Raw genomic sequence first — 26799 nt, forward strand, 5'->3', positions numbered from 1 at the left:
ATTAAGAACTGAGTAGGTAGAACAGATTATGGAAAAACAGTTGTGTAATCTAAAAAACTAATCTGCTCGCAAATCATCATATATAAACACATATGAGTCACTAACCACGAAATGCATGGTGAGCAATTAATATTCACATCATAATACTAACCATCCATTAGGCACATAATTCTAAATTCCTGGATTTACAAAGATATCACAAGATTCTCCCAAGCAAAAAACTGGAATGGCCCCATCACAACACCCTGCCAAATGCCTGTTACTGTTCACTGCCAACAAAAGTGAAAACGTCCCAGTTTATATTTGCCACTGAACCGTAACACTTCTTGGCACAGTGAGAGAACGAATTATTGATAACCCATTCTTCTCAGTCTTCTCCCAGATATCAACACATGCTATGATCAAAACAGTTCGACTCACAGCATCTAGGGTCCCTCAAACCCTGTCCAGCAAGCTTTAGCAAACAGCAAATCACTACCTTACGACTGGGCCTCCTGCACATCGTGAATGTTTTTTCTGCATCATAACACAGTATCCGCGATCCTGAAAAAAACTACAACTGCCCCCTAGTTAAAAACTTCAGTACGGATATGAATGGCCTAGCTAAAAACCACCTCATCTCTAATCTGGCAAATTGTGGTAAAATTCCTATAATGGAGTCACGAGTGAACAGCAAACACGGTGACCGCTTTCTCTATCAATAATCAAGACTTAGGCTAATCAGAAATCCTGAGTTAACCTGTATCAACAATGGAAAGGAGCTACTGAGAGCCCCTTATGATAATTAACCGGACACCCTAATCATATTAGACCTCAACAGTGTATGACATGGTTGACCATAACATGCTGGCCCACTGACTTCAAAACTACTAACTGAACTAGAGTGGCACTGCACTAGCATGTGTTAAAAAAATCCTCTGAAATCATGCACGGGGAAAAACGTCAGGGGAAGTTAAAGTCAGCCACCCAAGGTTTGCACAAAATTGGGTCCCCAAGATCACCACTTTCCCCTCGCTCTATATCATTAAATGTATGTCCTGTAGAAGATATAAGTAAATAAGGAAATTCAAGTTTTTTCAAAGCTATGTCTTTGTATGTAGACCATGAATTGATTAGGTGGAGACAAGGTCAATGCAACAGACATCTGCATCGCTTCTGTGCAGCAATGGCCGAGGGGGAAGCAACCTATAACTCACCTGTTTGCAGTGCTTAATTGAGCCAGTGGTGTCCGGTGCTCAGCACCAGCACTTTATTGTCAACACCGGATCTTTTGACAGGCTGTCACACATAGTGGTATTGCTTGAAAAAGTTTGTGATGAGGATGACAACAGTTGCTTAATAATTCCATATGCATTAAAGTTACTAAAATCTGCTTCCCTAAGCTTTACAAATAGCTAGGGTGGCAGGTATTAGGGCTTTTTCACGTACATTAAAAGTCTAAATTGTCACTCTTGTAGGAGTGGGACTGTTATTAGTTATGTTGGTACTCTCATTGGGAGCGTTGGCAGGGACATTGGGTGGTGCAACCTGCAGTGGCCCCCAGATACGGGTCCTGGCACTTTTTTTTTCTTTCACAAATTAGGCACTGCCTGATTGAAAGTGGAAAGAGGTGGTTTGCCCTTTGAATGGGCTACTGTAAAGTTATCAACTGTTTCCCTACCTATAGCCTTCCCTACTTCTAAGATCAACATAAGTTCGTAAAGGGACTAAAGCACATCATGTAGACCTTTTTTCCCCTGTCCACAGCCGGACTGTCTGGTCACTCAAAAAGTTGTTACTATTTCTAGCCAGCACAGCAGTTTGCTCTTTTTTGGCTGCATTCAGCATGTCCACTGTAAACGACTAATCTATGTACACTGTCTGGAATGTGGACTTTTAGAACTACTTCACATCCCTAAAGGGAACTGGAATGAATCCTTGCTTTCTGTAGCTTCCCTGCAAAATTCTTCCCCACGCTTCTATCCCTTTACGGGCTCCGAGTCAGCCTGCACACCACCAATAAACAAGTGGGTGCAGACTAAAATACCTCATTCCAGGCCCTGCAGAACTCTGGATCTCCATTGCAGAGTCCCCTCTTAAATCCTCCTTTAGTTCCGGGCACCTCACTCTCTGCTCATTTCCCTAACAGCAAGAAATCAAATTAGCTAATTTTCACTCTAACTGTTTGTGTCACTCGAAGCTGACTAAAGGAGCCCTATCTTCGCTCTTGAGCCATAGTTACACCCTCTAAATTTGGTAATTGTACGGACATTCAATCTCTGAAATAATTCCTGACTGCGTCAAACAAGTTGCCAATAGGCCATCCTCTAGTATATAATCCAAATTGAACCTGATGGCAATCAGAGTATTTTTTATTTTATTTTTGTTTAAGATTTTTATCATAAGCTCATACACATAGAGAATGCTACATATTGTGGGTACAAAGAGAACAGAACCAGTAAGGAAACAGGTGAGGAAAAATATTCAGACGCATACACCTGGAAAAGACAAAATTAATATAAACAAGGCAACAAAAAGCTTAAATTGGCCGCATACTCCTATAGTGAGAGAGTATAATGTGGGTGCTCATAACACATAAACATATTGTTGCCAAATATGTGTACTGGAAAAGAGATCTTAACCAGTATAAAGACTATCAAACAGAAAAATATGTGGAGCACTCATATCAAATTAGTAAAGTCATATAAAGGCAATCATGAAGAAGAAACAAATATGTACAGTCTTTTGAAGAATATAAACAGATACATTAAGAGATGCAGTCCATAGAAACCAAATATTTACTTTCAATCTGAAAAACCAATAATTATAACATCTTAGACAACATTTAACATATAAACTTAACAGTACAAGTTAGACATCAGTACAAGTTGGACATACATAAATCAAAAACAAAACAAAGATGATATCCATAATGATTCCATCCAGAAATAATCCTGATGGTGATAATGAGGTTCAATCCAATCATAAGATTCAGTCAGAAATAGTTACGTTCATAATCATAAAGTTCACTCTGATTGGAAAAAAACAGCCAAAAACTCCAGCCGACACATGTTTTGTCCTATTCTGGACTTTATCAAGGCTCTTGAAGGGGTATGTCTCCATATCCTAGTCTCAGATACCTGAATGTAATCATTTGGTTGTGTGATGATTAGTTTTAACCTGTCCAATAGAGCACATAAACATTTTGAAAACTCACTTGTTTTGCATGGGTTCGTCCGACAGAGAACATTTGGAATTGCTCGCAATTCACTCAAGGAAAGCCCAAAGGAACCGGCATTGCGTCTGAGTTGAAAGGCAGCAACTAAAGGAGCCCTATCTTCGCCTTGAGCCATAGTTACACCCTCTAAATTTGGTAATTGTACGGAAATTCAATCTCTGAAATAATTCCTTACTGCGTCAAACAAGTTGCCAATAGGCCATCCTCTAGTATATAATCCAAATTGAACCTGATGGCAATCAGAGTATTTTTTATTTTATTTTTGTTTAAGATTTTTATCATACGCTTATGCACATAGAGAATGCTACATATTGTGGGTACAAAGAGAACAGAACCAGTAAGGAAACAGGTGAGGAAAAATATTTCGCCGCATACACCTGGAAAAGACAACTGTTGTGGAAAAGTCATTCAGAAAACACTTGGAGGGAGAGATGGGTTTTCAGTTGCTTTTACAAAAATCAGATATTGGAGGATATTGCACAGATGTAGAGCTGAAGAGTTTCAAAGGGATAACACTTATGATGCAGAGAGCTTCACACAAACCATCTTGATGGCAACATTGTGAGATCATTCTAGAATCCTGGACATGGGCAACTGCTGGAAAATATAGGCTGAATAAACTGGGTGTGGGGTAGTCAGGAGCAAAGGTGTGTGAGTATTTGTGTACTGGACAGTCAGTTTTCAAAACAATCCTTTGTTGTGCAGCGAGTGAAGTGATATTAAACCAGGGGTCATGTGGTCAGAGACCTTCAATTCAGGACTTTCTCAGGGTTTGGTTGGTAAGTATCAGAGTCCATTACAGTTGTCAATGCAAGAGGAACACTGCTATAATGAGGCGATTTGATCTTTCACTTGCTTAAGCCGGAGTATCCTACAGAAATGACAGAGGTGAAACAACACACTTCTTTTCACAGAATTAAGACAGTGGGAAGGGAAATAGTACAATGTGAGCATTGACTCAGACTTCTTATAGAGTGAGAGGAAGTGGGAGAAATGCCCAGGAAACACAGCCACATGAAATGTGATTTTCCGTTCTTCCAGGGCGTACAGTAAGATGCTGTATTTTGTGCAGCAATCATGCAAAGCTAACTGTTGGCCATCAATTTATCTATCTTTTGGAGGCAGGCATACACTCTACGTTTGTGCTCTGTTTCTTGTGGAGTGTGAATTTCAGTGGGTCCGGAAAGTCAGAGAAGTGGGCTGTGACTGTCACTCGGAGAATTTGTGTGATGGCAGGAAGGTCCGCAATGTGGGTCAGCGTTTGGTGTAACAGCAGCATGGTTACGTTAGAGTTGAAGCTGCCTGCCAGCTGGTATGCACTGATAAATACAGTTAAGAACAGCACTACACAAGAGGTAACAGATATACATTTGTAAATTATCTTGTGGATGGAGATTTTGAATGTCAGGGCATGAAAATGCCTGGAGGGGTTAATTGTCAGGTAGTAGGAGAGAGGAACATTTCTGGTGGCTTTGCCAATGAAGGTCATGAGACCTTACAAAGCTGTTGAGAAACAGGTAAGAGTCATGTGCATAGTTGAAAAGTCTAAAACGTTTGTGATTGTGATATTTTCTTGGTAACGGTTATTTATTTAAAGTTAATTTAAGGAGGAGTCCGCTTACAGTACAAATAAGGAGAAGACTCTGATGTGTTGAGTGAGGTCGTTTCATGCCTTGTGTGTAAAGTAAGAGAATGAGCAACCTCCAGCTTTGCTTTCGTGGATGTGGGGGAATGTGTGAGAGTAAGGGAGAGTGTAGGTGGCAGGTGGGTTGGTAAAAGCGTATGGCTTCCTTTGTACTGGTAATGGCTATTTTACTGCCTTTGTCTTAATGAAAGGGGTGAAGAGAAGACAGAACTTATGTAGACTTACTGCTACAAAAGGTGTCAGAAGTCATTTGATTGACGGAGGTAGAGCAGTGACACAGGTGCACAAGAAGAATTCATACAACCTTTGACTAGTAAAGCAGAAGAGCCCACTCCCTCATCATCACAAAGGATAAATATTTACTATAATAGGGTTCCAGCAGATGATGGGACAACTATTCATGGACCCAATTTGCTCTGCTTCAGTGTACCTGCCATTACTTCTAAGTAGGACCATAGTAACAAGAGCTGTCCAGGGTGAGGTTGAGTGTTCACAAGTTAAAAGTTTGCAAGCCTGGGTCCAATGAAATAGTGTGCCATGAATCAGTTGGTGGGCGTTTCAAATGAGACTGTCTAGCACCATAGACAACGTCACCATGGACTGACTTAGGGCTTTAAAATGTAGAATATGGTTCCACTTCACGTTTCATTGTAATTTGTTTATACTTGATAGCCGGTATCATAAATGCAACAAGCAATTCAGTGAGAAAGGATATGAAACATTTTACATCAGAGAGCAATTTGTTGCATTTGGAGGATTTAAACTTCTGTTTGTAAGTAGGGCAAGCTCTTCCAGCACAGCAGTGGTGATATGGGAAATGTGTTTGAGGATTATAGAGAGGCTTTCTGAGGTGGGGGCGACTCATCAGCAAGACCAACAAGGAGGACATTGACCTGTCCTTTTCTTTTAGGTTATCCAGGATGGGGAAGGAAGTGTGTTTTTGCAACCCAGGTGGGCGGTTGTGAGGAAGGTAGATAAAGTCTGTGCCCATCTCAAAGCATGTTTGTCAACCTGCTGGACTAGACCAGTTTATCCCAATTATCCACAAATCATTTCAAGTGTAGGAGTTATCAACCTAAATGAGGGAGTCACCTTCTATAAGACAGCGTTTCAAGGAGGTCCCGAACTTGGGATAGATTCCGGGTGCAAGTTAGGGAGGAGTCAGATGTATTTTTGAGAACAATAGATATCTGCACACTAGGGGCCAGATGTAGCAAGCATTTTGCATGGTGCAAACTGCAAAAATCGCAGTTTGCGCCATGCAAAATGCCCTTCGAGATGCACATTCACAATTTGCGAGTCAGTACCGACTCGCAAATTGTGAATGCGACTCGCAAATAGGAAGGGGTGTCCCCTTCCAATTTGCGACTTGCAACGCTATGCTAAATTGCTTTGTGACCTCGAATGCGGTCGCAAAGCAATTCACAGTTACCACCACTTTGCGACCCCACAGCGAATCGCAGACGGTGTCTGAGACACCGTTCTGAATCCGATTTTGCAAATCGGAAATTGCGAGTCGCACCGACTCACAATTTCCGAGTCGCAAAATCGCAACTACCTACATCTGGCCCTAGAGCCGGAAGACAGGCTATTTACATATTTAAACAAGCGAATATTCAAAGAGTTATATTGTGGGCTTCTGAATATAATGTTGGGCTTAAAATAAGGATAACAGCCATCCCTTTGCCTGGAAGATTTTATATTTTAGACATATAGGTTTCAATACGGAAAACATGTTTGAGAGAGGTTGGTTGCAACAGAGGATCTGATGGTTAGTGAAGGCGCCTTGAAGGATTACAGTAAACCTGAATATTGCATTAGAGTGGTAAGGGAGCAGAGGTGGGTTTGCATTGTCGATTTGGGAGAGGTAGGGATTAGTAAAGCTAACCTGAGTCTCCACTGAGGGTAAGAGTTTAAGAAAAGGGGCATGAGAAGACATATTTGGAATATAGAGGTGCGGGAGAGTCAGTGAATGAGGAGGAGGAATTTCTCCTTACAGAATATATATCCAGCCTCAATGAAACCCTAGAAAAGAATAATCTTTCCATAGCACACTTGTTACCGATCAACGTACACATAAGAATGTTCTGTATTTCCCCCCCACTGAAACCTATCAGATTTATTTGCATTTAATTGCATTTTTCTTTTCACTTCTGGGACATTGGACTTTCCGCTTACCTCTTGTAACATATCAGAGTCCTCGATGGCTTTCACTACAGATAACTTTGAAGTGTCTTGAATTTCGCCACCAATTAGAAACTCATCAAGAAGAAAATATGCCTTCTCAAAATTAAAAATAATATCTAGTTCGCAAACCTGAAAGGAAGGAAAACGTACTTTTAAGTCTGCTGACAACATTTTACAGGAAAATTAACAACACCCTTTTAGCAGAAGGAATTTCAAATCAGCATGTAGACAGCAAAACATGATTTAAGATACTAACCCCTAAACAGATCAAACCACTGTCACCTTCTTGCTCTTAGGTTTGGTTAAGAACAAAATTCAATTATGTCACTGAGCACTCAATATATCATAGATTGATGTTTGGGGTACTCTATAATACACTGCATGTGCAATCATTACGGTTTTAAGGGACTGTCTTCCTTTTATAAATGAGCTGCTTTATTAGGCGGAGTTTTCTAAAAGTGGTAAGTTTAAATATATTTAATTAAAAATATTATCAAAACTATATACATTTCATACAGATTACTTGTGCAAGATATAGCTTTTTGGGCTGAAAGCACACGGCATGGATCTATGGGTTAAAGATATTTACAAGCCATAATGGTTAAATCATGTAATATTTACCAGGGTGGAATGTTCAGTGGGTCATCCCCAATCAAAAGACCCATGTGACTGGGCTATAACAAATCGTACTTACCAACACATCATGCTCTTGGGAATACTTGCTCCGGCCTGTGGGTCAATGCTGTCTAGGTTTTGGGACCTCTCCCAGTATGGAAGCCCCGTTCCTCTGGATACTAACCGTTTTTAACTGGAATGGCTATTTGCATTGCTATTCTTCTGAGTTTAGGGGCGTGAGTTTGACTTTCAGAAGCCTGTCACGTGCTTTTTTGTGTGGGGGGGAGGCGCTCTGCAGCAATGGCAATGAGAAGAGCGGTAGACGTGATACCTGGCCTGGAAAAGGTGTTAACAATAGTTGTTTATAGGACAGCACAAAGTGAACTGGTTAAAATGGTAATGAGGGGACAGGACCAGCTTGAGGGTGGTGTCACCAGGGGCGGCCTCACTTGGAGCTGACCAGGAGGGGGTGCACTGACTTAAGGGGGGTGCTGTGTTTAGCAACAACTTAAGATTTTAAAGTACCTGCTGTAGCGTTCCTTGTGCGTTTAGCTTTGAGGCAGCAATAAAAGTGTCAAGATAACTTTTACGATTAATGGTCCTACTAGAGAAAAATCTGAGCTTTGTCTAGTGGCAGTTTTGACTCGCCATAAAGTAGCGAAGAGGGTTAACATGCCTGCTGCAAAGAACAGAACTGTATTTTATGTGGATAGGTAAGGGGATTAGTAAAGCCAGCCTTTACAAGGGCTTTTAAACAAATGTTAGATATGTGAGAGAGGGGCTATGGAGAGATGAGGGGCATTTTTGTCAATTGGTAATGAGGAAATCCGAGGAGAAGGTCACCAAGGGAAGAGGGGTTGGGGGTGTTTCAAAAAAGATTGTCGCAGCAGGTGCTATCACCGCTAAAGCCGGCCCTGTGAGGGATGCCATACTGGAAACCAAGATCAGCTGAACAAACAATTTGAAGAATCAGCAGGATTAGACCAGTGAAGGTGCGGCCAAAGAGTGCAGTGGTTTCACTACGGTTTCATAGTCTGCAAGCTTCTGCTGATTTGGGTTGTGGAGGGGCTGCTGAATTGCTGTGAGGTGCATCACTGCCTTTAGCTGTGGAACTGTATAGGTTCTAATTACCAACTGTGCCCTCATGAGTAGTAGAGTAGGTAGAACGCAAGTGCGATTGAGAATGCTTATTTATTCAGCTGCTGGCCACAGGTATGAGTCCTGACAATCACAAGTCAGCCTTTTTGTATACATTCCTATGGATTAAATGTTTCAGAAAACAGTGCGTTTTCTACCTGCCACTGACTGACGAAGAGGAGAGAAAGCCAATTGGGAAACTGAAAGGCAATCAAAGGGAACAGTAGAGAAAAAGTGGAGCAACATGGAAGATGTTATCCATATTATATCACAAAATTCAAATGGGGCAAAGATCAATGTGCGCCCTTATTGTAATGGTACAAGTACAACCGCAACCATACGGTTATGCATCATCCAAGCACTAAGTACGTCTGGTCCTTGTGGTGCCCACATTCAGTGACCTACATCAATTATTAAGAATGGCTTAAGCTACATTGACTTTAGAAACTCTCTCCCATTTCGCTGCCATCTGGCATTTTCTCACCTCCTCTCCAACCACTCTCAAACTTTACCAATTGTTGCTGCCTAAATTTGGATCCATTTAGGTTACAGACAGTTTTACTTCTTTGATATAAAATACCTACAGTCACTAATTTAAATATATAAAGTGTTTTTTTTGGAACAGTCCCTTAATCCTAATTGGATGGAGTTATTGTCTATCAATTTCCTTGTTTTTTTTATTCAAGGCCTTTCTTCCCTATTCTTTTTTAAACCAAGTCTGTACCATTACGTATTTACTGTGTTCTGACTGCACTGAAGGAAGTACTATATTTTTTCCTTGAGCACACCAGGGCATTGCATTTCTTCCCTGGCTCTTGTCTGCCGCTTTCCCATCAAGTTCCAACCCCACTCTCAGTATTGCTCTTCCAATCCCTCATAGTAATTCCATTACTTCTGACCCCATTTTTGTTTTACCATTAGACACCTCCACTCCCACCGAACATCACTTCCATATCGATTGCTCATGGAGAATGATTTACTTTGCCAATGTTTGTCAAATTACCCACATGTTAATTCGTTTTCTATGGTTAATACAATGTTTCCTAAATCTATTAGGGAGTCTCGCACATTAGTGACTTTACTAAAACAAAAAGACTAACAGTTTATAGAACATAGAAATGTAAAATAAGAAATACGATTAAATATCCCTCGACTCAATCTCAACATTTATATCAAATCATATCTGAAACGTACACTGAGTTTTGGTTATTGAAATAACTCACATTTCCAAAGTACTTATCGAGTACTTCTACAAACCGATGAACAGTTTCTAAAGTCAGTAGTTCATTATCTTCTTCTTCTATTGCACAGCAAAAATATAAACTAGCGTACCTAAAAAGAGAAACAAAACTGGGTTATAATTAAAGATAAGCCATTAAATGTTCTTCATTTCCTAGAAGTAAAGATCAATTTTGAGGCATAATAAATGTTCACTAATTTGGCGACCACTTACTGGCATTCTCACCTAAATGTGTTCACAAAACTAACCTGGGCTGAGTCTGCAGCTAAGAACATGTGATAATTTGTCGGCTGGATAGATGATTTTGGGAGGAAGTTGGTATAACAGGATGAATAAATCATATTTTAATTTCATGGGTTTCTGAAGAGAAATATATTAATTCAGATGAGGCATTTCATTTTTCCTATCTAAATCGAGGAAATCCAATATGATTATACATTAATTACCACAACAAATTATATCTGCAAATAATAAGGATGGCAAACAGAATGAAATAATTGGCAAAAAACAACCACAAAAAACACCTAGCTCACATTTCTCGAATCGTGCACAAATCACAAAACATTCTTGAATATCATGGTGTAATGAATTCTAAAAAATAAAATAAAATAAAAAATGTGTGCTTTATCATTGCTAATCACGGTTAGTCCTTACATAAAGAAAACACACATGAAGGAGCACAAGCAGGTTTTAGGAGGTCCATAGTTGCTTTGTCTGCTAGCAATTACACTTCAATGTGGCTTTATTATATGCAATCTTATACACCTATAAATCCATGTATTCCTTGAGTCTGCATGGCAGCTCTTCAACAAAGTATATTGCTATGCTATATTGATTTGTATAGGGTAATAATCACCAGAGATGGTATCCAGGCATTTGGGCAGGGGTGCAGTGCCCAAGGAGTTTCCTGGAAGAGCCAGGTCTTCAGCTTCTTGTGGAACTCAAGAAGTACGGAGAAGGCTCTGATGTTTTGAGTGAGGTCATTTCATGGATTGTGTGTAATGTAGGAGAATGAGCAACCTCCAGCTTTGCTTTCGTGGATGTGGGAATGTGTGAGAGTAAGGGAGAGCGTAGGTGTCAGGTGGGTTGGTTAAAGTGTATGCAGCTGATCAGATATTCTGGTCCTGTGTTGTATAGGGCTTTGTATGTGTGCGTGAAACATTTGAATTGTCTACGCTTGTGAATGGGGGGCTAGTGAAGCTTCTTGAGGTGCGCGTGATGTGGGTGCGGCATGGAAGGTCGAGCATGAGTCTTGCAGTAGTGTTCTGGATGGTCAGGAGTCTATGTAGGAGTCATTTTGTCATAATCTAAATGCTTTTCACCGCAACTGTCTGTCAATCTGAAGGCACTTGCTGGTTCTGGACTGACCAAGGTAAGGGCGAACCTTTCCAGTAGCCACGGTGCTGCTGATAGAGTAACAACAGGCAGACAGTGACCTCCAGAAGGAGTCCCAGAGGAAAAAAAACAATCCTGGGAAAACCACAGGAGCAAGGAACTCCTGAAAAAGAAGTAAGAAAAAAGAGAAGCGTAATATGAACTGGAAACAGCAAAAACTGTGACAAGAAAAAAACAGGAGAAGTCAAAAAAATCACCAGATACAGGAGCGAGGAGCACCACCAGAACGGAAGTGTTTGCAACGCAAGGAACAGAAGACCAGCTGTGCTTATATACTGGCAAAAAGGAAGTGACACGCAGGAAGTTCCGGAGACACCATCTTGAATTGGGAAAAGCCACATTTGAATGAATGGAAAAATAGTCATGGTGTAAAAGAGGAAGCAAAGCATGCAGGGAAGGAAACACAGACTCCTGGGAAGAAGTAAAGATGGCTAAGAGGAAAACCATAAAGAAAGAGAAAACAAGAAAAAAGAAACAAGGCCGAAAGAATAGGTAAGAGAGATTAGAAAGGCAAAAAACGGGTGCAGCGCGAAGCAGCGCCCAAAGAAAGATGTATCGGTCGCGCTGTGGACCGAAAAATAGGCTGCGAACCGAAACGTGGCTCAAAATGCAGCCTGTGGCAGAAAACGGCCTTCCAGGACTCGGACAGCCGATCGGACTGCGGTCCGCAAGTGGGGCACTGCAGGTCCTCACGGCATCACAGTTTTGGAGATTCTGGCTTACAGAGTGTTGTCGTAGTCCAGCCTGCTAGTGAGGAGTGCTTCGGTGACAGTTCTAACTCGTGTTCTAAGGCAACCATTTGAAGATCTTTTGTAGAATGCGTAGGATGTGGAAACAGGAGGTGCACACTGCATTGTCCTGAGCTGTCATATTGAGCTTGTTGTCTAAAATAATCCCCAGATTTCTTGTGTAGCCTGTGGGTGTTGGTCCTAGCTCCCACTGCCATCAGGTGGAATCCCATGGGGAGGTCTTGTTGCCAAAGACCAGTACGTATGTCTTGTCAGTGCTGAGCTGCAGGCAGTTGGTTCACATCCCATCTGTTACCATGGACATCCAGTTGGTGCAGTTAGTCCCAGTGGTGGTTGTCTTGTCTGTCACGGAGAGGATGAGTGGGGTGTCATCGGCATAGATGATTTTCTGTGATCAGATGATGTTGGCGAGGGATGTCATGTATATGGTAAAAAGGATGGGGCTGAAGGACGGTTCCTGTGGGACTCTGCATATCAATCTCTTGGTCTCAGATGTGAAGGGTGACAGCCTGACCCTCTGGGTTCTTCCCTTGAGGAAGGAACAGATCCATTTGAGAGCAGATCCTTGTATGCCAATCTCGTGGAGTCTTCTGATGAGGGTATTATTGGAGACGGTGTCAAAGGCCATGGCGAGGTCGAGCAGGATGAGGGCTGCTGTTTCTCCTCGGTCCAGGGATGATTAAAATGTCATCGAGTGCTGTCTTGGTGCTTTCTGAATGCTGATTGAGTGTTGTCTAGAAGATGGTGAAGTTCAAGGTAGGTTGTGAGTTGCTTGTTGATGGCCTTCTCAATCACTTTAGCTGTATAGAGGAGCAGGGAGATGGGTCGGTATTTGCTCAATTGATTCGGGTCGGCTGGGGATTCTTGAGGAAGGCATAGGTTTATTCAGGTTTCCATTCTTCTGGAAAATCAGTGGACATGATGGAAGTGTTGATGATGTGGGCCAGGGTGGTGCTGACTGATGATATTGCCAGTTGTGGATATAGTGCATGGGTCCCTTCAAGGCCCTGGGTGGATGGTCCGCTTCATTGCTGCTGTGTTGTTTTCCATGGGGGTTGTCCATTCAGGCAGGTGGCTGTCTTGGTTGATGGTGGGTAGGTTAGCAAGGACTTCTCTGGGGTTGGGTTGGTGTGCGAAGTCGCTGTAGATGTTTGCGATTTTGATGTGGAATAATAGGTTGTCAAAGTTGCTCTGAGGCAGAGATGCTGTTGACTGTGGCTAAGGGTAAAGTGAAATCTTCAATGGTCGAGAAAATCTCCTAGTACTGTTGGAGCTTCCTTTGATGCTAGTGCATTTTTTGGGGTGTCTTGTATTTGTTTGTGATAGCATCTGAGTGCAGCCTTGTAGGTAGTTCCATCTGTGGTGTCAGGGCTGGCTCTCCATTTCCTTTCTAGCTGTTTACAGTGTTGTTAGGTGTCTCAGAGGTCTTCTGTGAACCAGGTTGCCTGCTTGTTTGATAAACCACGCTAGATGGGTTTAATTGGTGTGCATTTCTTGAACCACTTGCCCATTTTTCGAAGTTGTTGATGTCTTTGTCGAGGTGGTCTGTGGGACTAGGTTGATCTGTATTGCGGTCACTGAGCTAAGCTGCTTCTGTGATTTTGCCCCAGCTGCGGCTTGGAATGCTGATCCTGGACAGGGTGTTCATTTGGAAATGGATGATGGAGTGGCCAGTCCATGTGAATGGCGAGGTGAAATTGTGTTTGAAGCTGTCGCTTGTGGTAAAGATGGGGTCAAGCGTGTGCCCCACGGTGTGTCAGTTCTGGGATGAGCTGAATGAGTCAGATGTTGCTCAAGCTTTCAAAGAGTGATGTGGAGCTAGGTCATTTTGGTCTTCCAGGTGAAATTTGACATCAACAAGAAAAATGTAGGCTCTGTAGTTGATGGTGAGCAGAGCAACAAAGTCTGTGATGAGGTTCGTAAAGGTGACTTGCGGTCCCAGTTGTCGGTAGGCAAAGGTTCCACTCATGGTGAAGTTTTCAAAACTTTGCAGTTTGAAGTGCATGTGTTGCAAGAATGGGTTGGGTGTCTCTGTGGACATTATGCATTTGATGGATTCCTTGTAGAAAGTGAAAGTCCTCCTCATGGCTTGTGAAGAAGGTCCTGTCGAGCGATCTTGTAGCCCACTAGGATTGCCAAGGCAATTTCGGGAGCTGATGAGTTGAACTAGGTCTCTGTGATGAAGGGGATTTCGGTTGCATCGCTATTCATTAGGTCCCATATTTCGGTTGTGTGTTTGCTGAGTGATCGTGTGCTGAGAAGCATGCATGCAAGTGGATGTTGATGTGTGGGTGGTTTTCTGAGGCATGTGTTGTGTGGTGGGTTATATGCATTGTTGGTGCTTGTGTTTTAGTAGGGGGTGTTGAGAGTGTTGTTAATATTTGTGTGGCAGTGTGGGTGGGAGCTGGAGAACCGGCAGTGGGTGCAGGTGAAGCTTCCTACTGTGGTGTGAGGCACGGCACAACAGAAGTTAGAGGAAAGTGTCTGGGGTCTAGCGTCTTAAAAAGTACTGCAGAGTATTGCTGGGTAGTGATTAGACCAGGGTTTCTGATGCAGTCCTTGTGGAGATGGGCGCAGACGGGCTTTCCCTTGGTGTGCAATCGGGTCACCAGTACCCGCTGCGCATGTCTGCAGTACACATGTGTGGCAGCTGCCATTAAGCAGGTCCTGGAAGAGGGGGAGAAGTACAGGGTGCCTTTTGTAATTTCCTGTGATGATAGGTGATGGGAAATGAAGTACTATTCCTTGGCTTCTTCTTTTAAAGACATTTTTGGCAGGAGACCCAATAAGGTCACTTCCTGTACAGATGGATGATGAGAAATTCAGTTATGTCACCTTCTGTGTATGATGGGAGATCCAGTAATGTCACTTCCTGTGCTGATGGGTGTTGGGAAATGAAGTCCTCTTGCTTGGCTTCTTCTTTAAATACAGTTTTGGCAGCAAAACCAGTAAGGTCCCTTCCTGTCCAGATGGATGTTGGGATATTCAGTGATGTCACTTCCTATGTAGGTGGATGATGGGAGATCCAATGACGTCACTTTCTGTGCGGATGAAATACTATTGTTTTGTCCAGTTTTCACAATGATTACACTAATAGGTATAGTTTGCACCTGAAAGTGTTCTTTCAGTCTCTGGTGAGTTTAGGCACACAATAACTCATCTTATATGTACACTGTAAGAAACTGGGTTATTTGTGGGTGGTAAGCAAACACCTCAAGTAATAATCATAATCCCTGTAAGGGTGAACCAATAAAGTAATTAAAGAAATATGAGCTCAAACCCATGACACCTACAGCACAGAATAGACGTGCTTAGCGTAGAAGTAATGTGTGAACAATTTATGGAGAGCTAAAACAGAAATAAAGTAAAAATGAAAAACAATCAAAACAAAGTAATATTTAATAAACAAAACAATACCAAAATGAAAAACAGCCGATAAGGGGAACCAGAGATCGTATTGTTTAAAGTTTTGAAGTGGAACTAGTGTGAAAAAGCACAACGTACTGATGATCAGGGCTGTATAGGACCTAGGCACAGTTTGACGCTGACAGCAAAAGAGCACAGAGCGGATACACTGACCTGGATCGTCCAGATTATACATTCTGACTTTAGTCCTTTAAGTCCCAACCCACCACAGGAACATACCTCTAAAATACCCAGGAAACCAGGGGGTCTCTTAGAGACTCATAGATAGATGTCAGAGTCCAGACCAGGTGCCATTGACTAGTTGCATGAACGGTCTCTTGTAGCTTGTTGAACCTCTGTAGGAGGACCAGAAGGTCAGTCTCATGACACTCCGTGTCGACCACTTTGTTCTGGGTACAAGAGGGAGAGCCAGTCAGGTCTTCTATGCTCTTTTCAGGTGTCAAACAGCCCATTCAGTGCTCTTCTGATCTTTCACAAGCCAGGGGCCCTTTAAAATCGGTGTCTGGTGATGCTACATTTGTGGCAACATGAAAGCGTGGTTGGGAATGACCATTGGGGACACCCTAAACATAAGGTGAAGGTTGAGGGTCAAACCCTATCTACTTTGCATTTTCAAAATGTTCGAAGTCTTCAGCCGCACTAAACTTGGGGTCTGAAGGGTGTAAGAGTGTGTAGGGTCACTACTATAGCAATTCTTATGTCCTCTAATATCTAAAACCAAACTCCACTTACAAGCACTCCCTGTACCCAAAACAACCTCAGAGAGAGAGAGCAGTCTGGTAAATAAAGGTGAGATGTTGGGAACCAGACATGGAATATACAAGAATTATTTTGAAATCCTGGTTTACTTCTTTGAAATCTGCCACAAATATTATATGTTAATCCAGCAGGCCTGTCAAACAGGCTTTTACACTAATGTCAAAAAGAACAAGTTACTTACCTTCGGTAAGCGTCAGACTGGATCCGGAGATTTTTCTTCAAGCAGTACCCTTGCGCGCCATCAGATGGAGTCACTTGACTCCACGTTCATCGTTGGCGTCATTGGTCGCTGTGATGATGTTGGGATCATACATAGGCTCTGCCTAGGTAACGTCAGTTTCTTTTCACCACTTTCCACGCCAAAGTCCAGAGCCATAAAGAACACTGAAAATGGTGTGCCAGAGCTAAAACCCTGAAAAGGGAATCCCTCTCCCTAGAAATCAGTTCACAAGTGAGGAGAATGGGTGGTTCGGTAGGGAATCTACAACTAGAATATGTCTCTACCAGATAAACCGTTACCGAAGGTAAGTAACTGGTTCATCTCATTGAGACTTCTAGTTGCAGATTCCTTATCTTAGAATAGATACCCAAACAGTACCATCCTCAGTGGTGGGCTGTGAATCAAGATCATACCAAAAAGTCCTGCAGGCCCGAACGACCGAAGAAGCAGTCTTTGCGGACCCCACTGTCCAGGCAGTGCTGGTTTGTTAACACGTGCATGGATGCACAGGGAGCTGTGGAAGCAGCAGTTTCTCTTGTGGAGTGAGCGTGCAAACCTCAGGGGGTTGCTTCTTTGCCTAATCATAGCACAGTTTGATGCAAAGTAGTATCCATTGTGAGATGGTATGCTTCTTCACCGCCTTCCCTTTCTTCGCAGCCACATACCAAAAAAAAGAGTTGATCGTCCAAGCAGAAATCTTTGGCACGATTAAGGTAATCCGCCAATGCTCTTTTTGGACTCAGGTGGTGGAGTCTCTCCTCCTCATGAGAACGATGTGCAGGTGCCTAAAAAGTAGGCAAAGGGTTGTACTGGCCTCCATGAAAAGGTGTTACAACCATGGGAAGGAAGGAGGTCCTCGTACAAAGCACCAGTATGCCAGTATGAACAGACAAAAATGGGGGTTTAGAAGAAAGAACTTGAAGCTCACTCTGTAAGCAGGGGTGATGGCAACACAAAATGCAGTTTTGAGAGTAAGGTGTTACAAGGGGTAGTTGTGTAATGGCTCAAAAGGGGCACACATCAAGTAAGTGAGGACCAGATTGAGGTCCCACTGAGGCATAATAAACGGAGTGGGAGGAAACAAATGGGTGAGTGCCCTAAGGAATTTACCAACAATAGGAGATTTGAAAAGAGAAGGTTGGTCTGGCAATTTAAGAAAGCGGAGTTAGCTGATAAGTAACCTTTCAGGCTGCCCAAAGCAGAGCCCTGCTGAGATAAAGAAAGGATGAACAAAACCTCAGAGAAAGGAGAAGAGAGGGGAATCAACAAACTTGTTGATACACCATGCGACAAATTTATGCCAATGACCGGCGTATACCGTTTTGGTGGAGGGATGCCAGGCTGCCAAGATAACATCACAGACTTTGGGCAGAAGGTCAAAAGCTGTCAACTGCCCTGCTCAATTTCCATGCGTGAAGGCAAAGATTGAAGAGGTTCGGGTGGAGCACCATCCCCTGTTGCTTCGCAGAATATCCTCCTGAAGAGGCAGGCTGACTGAAGGATCTGTGGCCATGCTCAGTAGCTCAGGATACCATATTCGCTGTGCCCAGTCTGGACCCACAAGGATAACTTGGGCCTAGTCGCTCTTGATCTTTGTCAGAACTCTGGACAGAAGTGATATAGGCGGGAAGGTGGAAAGGAGGCCTGAGTTCCACTCGAGACAAAGCATCACTGAGCAAGTGCCACCTTGGAAACTACAACACGCAAAAAAGCTGACATTTAGCGTTCTCTGTGGATGCAAACAGATCTAACCAAGGCTCTCCTCACTGGTCAAAGAGACCTTGTGATCCCCCCCCCCCCACCGGATGGAGACGCCATTCGTGATTGACTATGCATTGACAGCTGAGTACGTCTGCCCTGGCATTCAGAGAGCCTGCCAGATGTTGAACCACCATGGTAATGCCCGGAAGTGCCAGCCACGTCCAGAGGCATAGAACCTCTCGACAAAGCATCCAGGACCCCACTCTGCCCTGTTTTTTGCAGTACCACATGGCGGCAGTGTTGTCCGTGTACACATGCACCACTTTCCCTTTGGGCGAAAGAATGCTTTCAAAGCAAGCCTGCTCGCCCTGAGCTCCAGAAGAATGATGTGGAGTCTAGACTCCGCTGGAGACAAAACACCTCTGATTTCCGCCTCTTGCATGTGACAGCCCCATCCCAGGAGGACGCCTCTGTCACTACTGCAAGATCTGGTTGGGGAAGAGAGAGGGATCTCCTGTTGACCCAATCCTGATTTGAAAACCACCACTGCAGATCTTTTGCAGTCCCCTCAGAGACTTGGACCATGTCTGAAAGATTCCCCCAATGCTGCGGCCATTGGAGCTTCAAGTCCCACTGCAGAGCCCGCATATGCCATCTGGAATGTATCACTAACAGGATGCAGGAGGCCAAGAGGCACAGCAGTCTTAGAGTAATTTGCGCCCAAATATAGGATAGAGGCTCAAACATCGGAATCATAGCCTGAATATCCTGAACTCACTTTTTGGGAGGATAGGCCCGAAACTGCACTGTGTACAGCACACCGCCAATGAAAGGAAGCATCTGAGAAAGAGTCAGGTGTGACTTCAGCATGTTTATGGTGAGCCCCAGCGTGTGCAGAAGGTTCGCTGTAGTCTGAAGGTGGGAGATGGCTCTCTGGGGGTGTGTCTGCCCTCAACAGCCAGTCACAGAGGTAGGGGAAGACTGAATCCCCTAACCTGCACAGATGAGCTGCAGCCATCACTTTCATAAACACCCAAAGGGCACTGGTGAGGCCGAACTGGAGCACAGTAAATTGAAAGTGCTCGTGACCTACCACAAACTGGAAGTAGTGTCTGTGGGCAGGCAAGTGGAAGGAAGCCTCCTGCAAGTCCAACGCTGCCATCCAGTCTCCTGAGCAGACAGGACCTGAGCCAGAGTAAGCATTTGGAAATTCTCCTTCTTGAGGAACAGATTGAGGAGAATAATGTCTAGGATAGGATGTAACCCCTTGTCTGAGAAAGTAGCGGTAATAACAAAAACAACCTACTTCTTGTACAGGGACCATCTCTATGGCTCCCTTGCCAAGAGAGCCGTAACTTCCTCACGGAGAAGTGTAAGATGATCCTCCAGTAAGTGGCTGTATGAAGGAGGCATGGCCAGAGGGGTAGTATTGCAGGGGATGGAGTGGCCCCTCCGGACGATCTACAAAACACACCTGTCCGTTGTGATGGATTTCCAGTGGGGCAGGTGATGGCAAATCCTCTATCAACTGGTCTGAGATGGGAGAACAGACTTGGAAGGCTTGAAGGCTGCAGGAGGTGCAGGGGATGGACTGGGCAGACCTCTGGTTCCCTGTCCCGCAAGCTCATGAGTTCTGCCTCCCCCGCCATGCAGGGGCTGAGTAGCGTGGGTGGCATGGTGGCTGGGAAATGGCCGCAACAGGGAGCCCCTTTCGTGGCCACGATAGGGGCAAAAGGCAGACTGATGTGGGTGAGAGGCAACTGAAAGGCCAAGGGACCGAGCCGTAGCCCGGGACTGCTTTAACCTCTTAAGCTCTGAGTCCGCCATGTCTCTGAAGAGACAGGTGACAAAGGGCACGTCCATAAGGGATTGTTGGACATCCCCCGAAAAACCAGATGTCCTCAACCAGGCATGGTGCCTCAAGGCCATTGTCGACACAACCGATCTACCCAGACAGTTGGTCGTGTACAGCCCTCAGCCAATAGTGAAATTCGCTGCATCTCTGCCATCAGCAAAAGCCTGGGAAATAATAGCCCGGGCCTCCTCCAGGATCTGCGGCAAGACTTGCGTGATCGTATTCCACAATGAGTGGGTATAGCGGCCAAAAAAGCATGAGGTATTCACTGACCGCAGTACCAGATAGGAGGAAGAAAAAAATTTCTTCCCAAGTTGGTCCAGTCTCTTTGATTCCTTATCCGGGAGAGCAGAGGGAAATGCGCCGGAAGAGGAAGCTTGAATCAGCCGATCGACGGGATAAAGTCTAAGAATGCCTAGCCTTCTTCAACTTCTCCTTCGTCTTCTTACCCGAGTGACCGGAAGACTTGGAAGAAGATGAGTGGTGGTGACTCAGCGAGCTGTCTCGAGACCTTCCATTCGAGCGAGACCCAGAGTGTTGCAGAGTCGGGCTGCCATGAGCTCTAGGGACCACTCCCTCAAAGCCTTCGGATGCGTGACCCGGCACTGAGAGCACGACTTGAGGTCGTGGTCACGCTCCAAACACCATAAACAGACCCGGTGCAGATCCGTCACCAACATCATGCAATGACAGTCCTCACATGGTTTGAACCAGGTCTTTGGAGACATCTTCAACACACCAAAAGTCACCAAAAAAACAGTACAAAAGTGTCCAAATTAGCAAAAAAAAACAAAAAAACAACCAGGGTAGCTCTCTCCGGATCATGGTGTGGCGTGGAAAGAAAAGAACTGACGTCACTGTGCCGAGGCAGCACCAGTGTACGACCCAGAAGTCATCACAGCCACCACCATGAACGCAGAGTCCACCAACACCACCTGACTGTTCGAAGAAAAAGCTCCAGATCTAGTCTGACGCCTGGGGTAAATTCTCAAAAAAGGAATCTGCATCTACAAGTCTATATCGATCATCTGGGGTGATGGGGACAATACAAGAGACCTGTCTACGTGTCAGATAACATTTGCATGTGACAGGGGAGGCTTGTTTGATGTGCTGATTTTTAAAAATATCTTTATTAGCCCTAAATTAAAGTGTATTACTCTCCAGTATAAAACAAACATATACTAGAGATCTCCATTTCAGGTATGCTTTACACATACCGTTAAACAGCTACCCATATATAGAGCAACACATACAAGCCACAGTATCTTATGGTTGTTTCCTTTTTCTTTAGGAAAGGCTTAAGTTAGGGAGTAGGCACATATTAGCGCAATTGTAAGTAGGCCCCACCTGGACCGTGGTATTTCTGAAGATGTAGCATTTTATTAAAAGTCCTGAAAAGTATGATTCTTTGAGAGCAAGTGTTTCATTCTATTTCTGAATAGAGCTACAAACACACAATTCAATATGTGAAGGTAAAAGAGCTTCACTATTAACAAGAAAGAGATGAGGGATGTGGAATGATGATTCACGATTCCACACGGATTATGGGGCTCAGTGTGGTGTGATGAGGAATATATGCCTTGTGCTTGGTTTTGGTAATGGGTTGGACAATCCATACTTTACATGTAAAAATGTCTTAATGTGGATATTCAGCCACTTGCAACCTAGTAATTCAAAATTGCATTTCATGATCACATATTGGCACTGGTGATGGCCTTGAAGACTTGCCCTATATGAATAGAAATGCAAGGACCCAGGATATTGTAATTGTTTCAGCAATATTAATTGTAAAACTGAAAGCTGTTTCTGTGAACCATTTTATTGTCTAAAATAAATATAACTTGTATTGTATAGAGACGTTCCCCCTAATAAAGAAATGCAGCCTTTTAAGTTTATTAGTCCGAATGCAGGGGGTTTAAAGAAATACGATCCACAAATACACAAGACAACAGTTCTGCTGATAATGGTCGTGTTAGAAATGGGGTCTTTGGTTGACAGTCAGGTTACCCCCTGTTCAAGCAAGGACCCTCACTCTAGTCAGGGTAAAAGAGAATCACCCTCAGCTAGCCCCTGCTTACCCCCTTGGTAGCTTGGCAGAGCAGTAGGCTTAACTTCAGAGTGCTAGGTGTAAATTATTTGTACCAACACACACAGTAACTTAATGAAATCACTACAAAATGACACAACACCAGTTTAGAAACATAGGAAATATTTATCTAATCAAAACAAGACCAAAATGACAAAAATCCGACATACACAAGTCAAGTTATGACTTTTTAAAGATTAAACTCAAAAATAGCGCTTAGAAACACAAAATGCTTCGATGAGGTGTTAACACGCCGACACCAGCGGTGCCGGACACAGAGACGCGTAGACCCCCAAGTACAGTACCTTTAGTGACTAGTGAAAACAAGTCAATGTGCGAAGTCAGGGATCGCGGCGTCTGGGCGAAACTTTGAATCTGCGCACTTCGAGCGGTGGCTGTCACGACATGGTGGGTGACTTCCACGGAGTCGCGGACTTCATTGGGGCTGCAGTGGCGTTGGGCCGAAGTCGTCCGAAGTCCATTTCCACCAGCTTTCCTTTCAAGGGCCCAGGGACTGGATAGGGCACCACTTGTCAGAGCAGGAGTCTCTCCAGAGACTCCAGGTGCTGGCAGAGAGAGGGCTTTGCTGTCCCTGAGACTTCGAACAACAGGAGGCAAGCTCTAAATCAAGCCCTTGGAGATTTCTTCACAAGATGGAGGGCTCACAAAGTCCAGTCTTTGCCCTCTTACTCTGGCAGAAGCAGCAACTGCAGGATATCTCCACAAAGCACAGTCACAGGCAGGGCAGCACTTCTCCTCAGCTCCTCAGCTCTTCTCCAGGCAGAGGTTCCTCTTGTTTCCAGAAGTGTTCTAAAGTCTGTGGTTTTGGGTGCCCTTCTTCTACCCAATTTCTCCTTTGAAGTAGGCCTACTTCAAAGTAAAGTCTCTTTTGAATGTGAAATCCTGCCTTGCCCAGGCCAGGCCTCAGACACTCACCAGGGGGTCGGAGAATGCATTGTGTGAGGACAGACACAGCCCTTTCAGGTGTAAGTGACCACTCCTCCCCTCCCTCCTAGCACGGATGGCTCATCAGGAAATGCAGACTACACCCCAGCTCCTTTTGTGTCACTGTCTAGTGTGAGGTGCAACCAGCCCAACTGTCAAACTGACCCAGACAGGGAATCCACAAACAGGCAGAGTCACAGAAATGGTATAAGCAAGAAAATGCTCACTTTCTAAAAGTGGCATTTTCAAACGCACAATCTTAAAATCAACTTTACTAAAAGATGTATTTTTAAATTGTGAGCTCAGAGACCCCAAACTCGACATGTCCATCCGCTCCCAAAGGGAATCTACACTTTAATCAGATTTAAAGGTAGCCCCCATGGTAACCTATGAGAGGGACAGGCCTTGCAACAGTGAAAAACAAATTTAGCAATATTTCACTGTCAGGACATATAAAACACATTACTATATGTCTTACCTTAACCATACACTGCACCCTGCCCTTGGGGCTACCTAGGGCCTACCTTAGGGGTGCCTTACATGTAAGAAAAGGGAAGGTTTGGGCCTGGCAAGTGGGTACACTTGCCAAGTCGAATTTACAGTTAAAACAGCACACACAGACAATGCATTGGCAGGTCTGAGACATGATTACAGAGCTACTCATGTGGGTGGCACAACCAGTGCTGCAGGCCCACTAGTAGTATTTTATTTACAGGCCCTGGCACCTCTAGTGCACTTTACTAGGGACTTACTAGTAAATCAAATATGCCAATCATGGATAAACCAATCACATACAATTTACACAGAGAGCATATGCACTTTAGCACTGGTTAGCAGTGGTAAAGTGCTCAGAGTTCAAAAGCCAACAGCAACAGGTCAGAAAAAATAGGAGGCAGGAGGCAAAAAGATTGGGGATGACCCTGCATAAGCAAAAAAGTCCTGCAGGTCGGCTGGGCAAGATTGTGTCGCTTAAACTGAGTCTCTGGCTGAGCACTGAAAGGTTTGCTCTCCAACCCACAGATGACATGAGTGAACCTAGATCAATGCACCAACACTCAAATGTGAACAACAGGTTTTGTAGCCCCACAGAACCCCATCCAATAGACAGTTGATGTGACGTCAATGCTTTCAATCAGTCCCTGAACAGGCATCCAAAGACACCATGGTGATTAGAAACACATCTCTTTCGTTCTCTTCACTACAACACAGAGGATGTGCTAAGAAAAAGACACTTTGAATAAAAAACATGTTTATTTCAACAGTTGTATCCTGTTGCTCATCCCATCTAAAACAACCTTACAGAATACAGTTAAAACAGCATGAATCTATGTGCGAACAACAAGAATAAAATGAACAGTTCTACCATGTTAAAATATAATCTAAAACTTGCCACAATAAAACCCACATCTATGTGCTATGCTAGGAGAGAATGGAGTAGCATAACTTGTGTCTAGATTTTCGTAGGGAGAATACGGCATACTTGTAATTATCAGGAGTGAGGAAGCCTGCGTTCCCTGCAAAAGACAAACACACGTATCACCTACTCTCGGACTCAGCAGCCTGATATAATTTTTTAGCAGAAAGGGAGATAAAGCAGCATACCTGGAAGTCACATTAGTCTCTGCCAGTATCTTGTGTGATATTCTGGGGTGAAGGACCACTCGTGACAAGTGGCCAGGCAGTTCTTTTGTAGTATATCTTATCTAAGATATAATTTCCAGCATCGCTTTAGGAGGGTCTGGTATAACCATAGAGCATCAAGATGCAAGTCATGCATAATTTTAGATAAATAAGGTGGATATTTGGCAATTTAGGATACACTGTCATGGCTATTGCTCTTGTTTGACCTTGAAATTGAGATAAGGAGCTTGTTCCAGACTGGTGTCGCATAAGGTGTCTTTATTGAGGTCTACATCTGAGTGACTTTACACCTTCACATGTTCTTGGAACGATGAGGACTGATGACATCTGCTTTAAAGGCAGACATTTTGATGATTTTGCAGAAATACAGAAAAGTAAGCTTTAGTCTACTTAAAATGGAGTCTGACTTTATATTTTTTGTCATCAGTGGCTCAGACGTCGGAACTGTGATGTCGTATGGGAAGAAAGATGTAGAAGAATGTATCTAATGTATAGGGAAGTACATGCTCTCTGAACATTGATACGTAAAATTATATACGCAAAACTAATTTCATAATATTTGATAAAAACTGTGCATGGCGAAGAACATATATATACATATATATAGTTACATTGATGATATCAATTATGTTAGCAAATATTTCACGATTGCTAACATTTGTGGGTTAATTTGCAGTGCATGGCGAGAGTGCGAGTTATAGTTACCTTAGGGCATGAGTTATAGTTAAATGAGATAACGCTAACTACAAGAGGTGAATTTCTATGGGTTTGTATGTTTAAAATGTGAGCCTAACTATAACAACACTGTAACCTTTGTTTTTTTTCAGTGAATTTCTATGGCTATTTAAAAATAAGTAAAGCAATTTTCATTACTATACGTTAATCCAAACACTGCCATGCACAGTCTTTGCCCATGCGTGGTAGCGGTGGCCACAGATTCTGGCCTGCGTCTGGGCCCTGCAGCCAACTTCTAGAACAACCCCACCTCATGCTGCACATGGCCTTTGGCCATGTGTAGCGGGAATAGGCTGCAGGTCTGCGTGGCAATCCTCCCCTAGCCGATTTTGCCCCAGGGGCCCTGCCTTCTAGAAAGTTTTTTTTTTGGGGGAGGAGGGGCAACATATCCCCCTCTCCAGGCTGATCTCTGCCTCGGGGACCCCATGATCCAGGTCCCAGCCATGTCACCAGGGTGTCCCCCAGGGCAACCAATCTCCACCAACAGGGTAGCCTGAAGGCCCCTATGGTCCCAGCCAGCTCCCCGCCTCCTGCAGGGAGCAGACATTGCTGTCAGAGACAGGGAGCTGCTAAGCACGTAGCCCCCAGTCTGAGAGAGCCATAGGAAACCGTTGCTTCCAGCAAGCACAAACTGTTTGACATCTCTCGCTTGCTGGAACCAGAGTGTTTGCTCTGACTTGGCAGCAGCTTTCAAAGCTCCCATCAACTCAGAGCAAACCGCTATATACGAGGGGTGGGCACCCTGGGACAAAGGAGGTGCCGGCCCAGGGGTTGCCAACCCCCACGGCCAATATTGGCTCCACAAGGTCAGCCATGTGGCCCCCTTCCAACATTTCAGTTAGCCCTTCGGAAGTGGTGGTCCATGGGCCCAGGAATCCAAAATGGCCCAACCTATCTTATTTAAGTTAGCCCTGGGCTGTGGGCGGGAGGAGCAGGCGGCTCCCCCGCATTCAAAATGTCAATGCCCCCTGGACCTGGCCTACCTGGGACTTCATTTAAACAAGAGCAGAAGCCCACACTCTTTTTGAATAAAAAAATTTCACCGGATCAAATATGACTTCTGGTGAAAATTAAAACAAAAATGTTTTTTTGCTCTGGGAAGTCCCTCTGGGACCCCAGCACCAGAGGTAAAGGTTGGGGATGTCACTACTTTCTTTTTTTAAATAGTTTTGTATGGCACTTGGCTGAAGCAGAGTCCCAACATGGCTGCCAACACTCATGTGTTGAATTCAATGTAATGCTCTCA

At 43.9% G+C, this 26799-nt stretch overlaps 1 protein-coding gene across 1 annotated transcript in view; it reads right to left on the reverse strand.

Moving 5' to 3' along the window:
* The window catches only part of AP1S3 (adaptor related protein complex 1 subunit sigma 3), a 163512-nt gene that overhangs the window by 50677 nt on the left and 86036 nt on the right, over positions 1–26799 (reverse strand). Inside the window, exons 3-4 of the mRNA XM_069213481.1 lie at positions 10025–10133; positions 7041–7178 (exon numbers count right to left, since the gene is read on the reverse strand). Coding sequence (XP_069069582.1) covers positions 7041–7178; positions 10025–10133 — 247 coding nt within the window. The remainder of the gene's footprint in view (positions 1–7040; positions 7179–10024; positions 10134–26799) is intronic.

The sequence above is a fragment of the Pleurodeles waltl genome, chromosome 11 (genome assembly GCF_031143425.1).
Source record: "Pleurodeles waltl isolate 20211129_DDA chromosome 11, aPleWal1.hap1.20221129, whole genome shotgun sequence".
NCBI lineage: Eukaryota > Metazoa > Chordata > Amphibia > Caudata > Salamandridae > Pleurodeles > Pleurodeles waltl.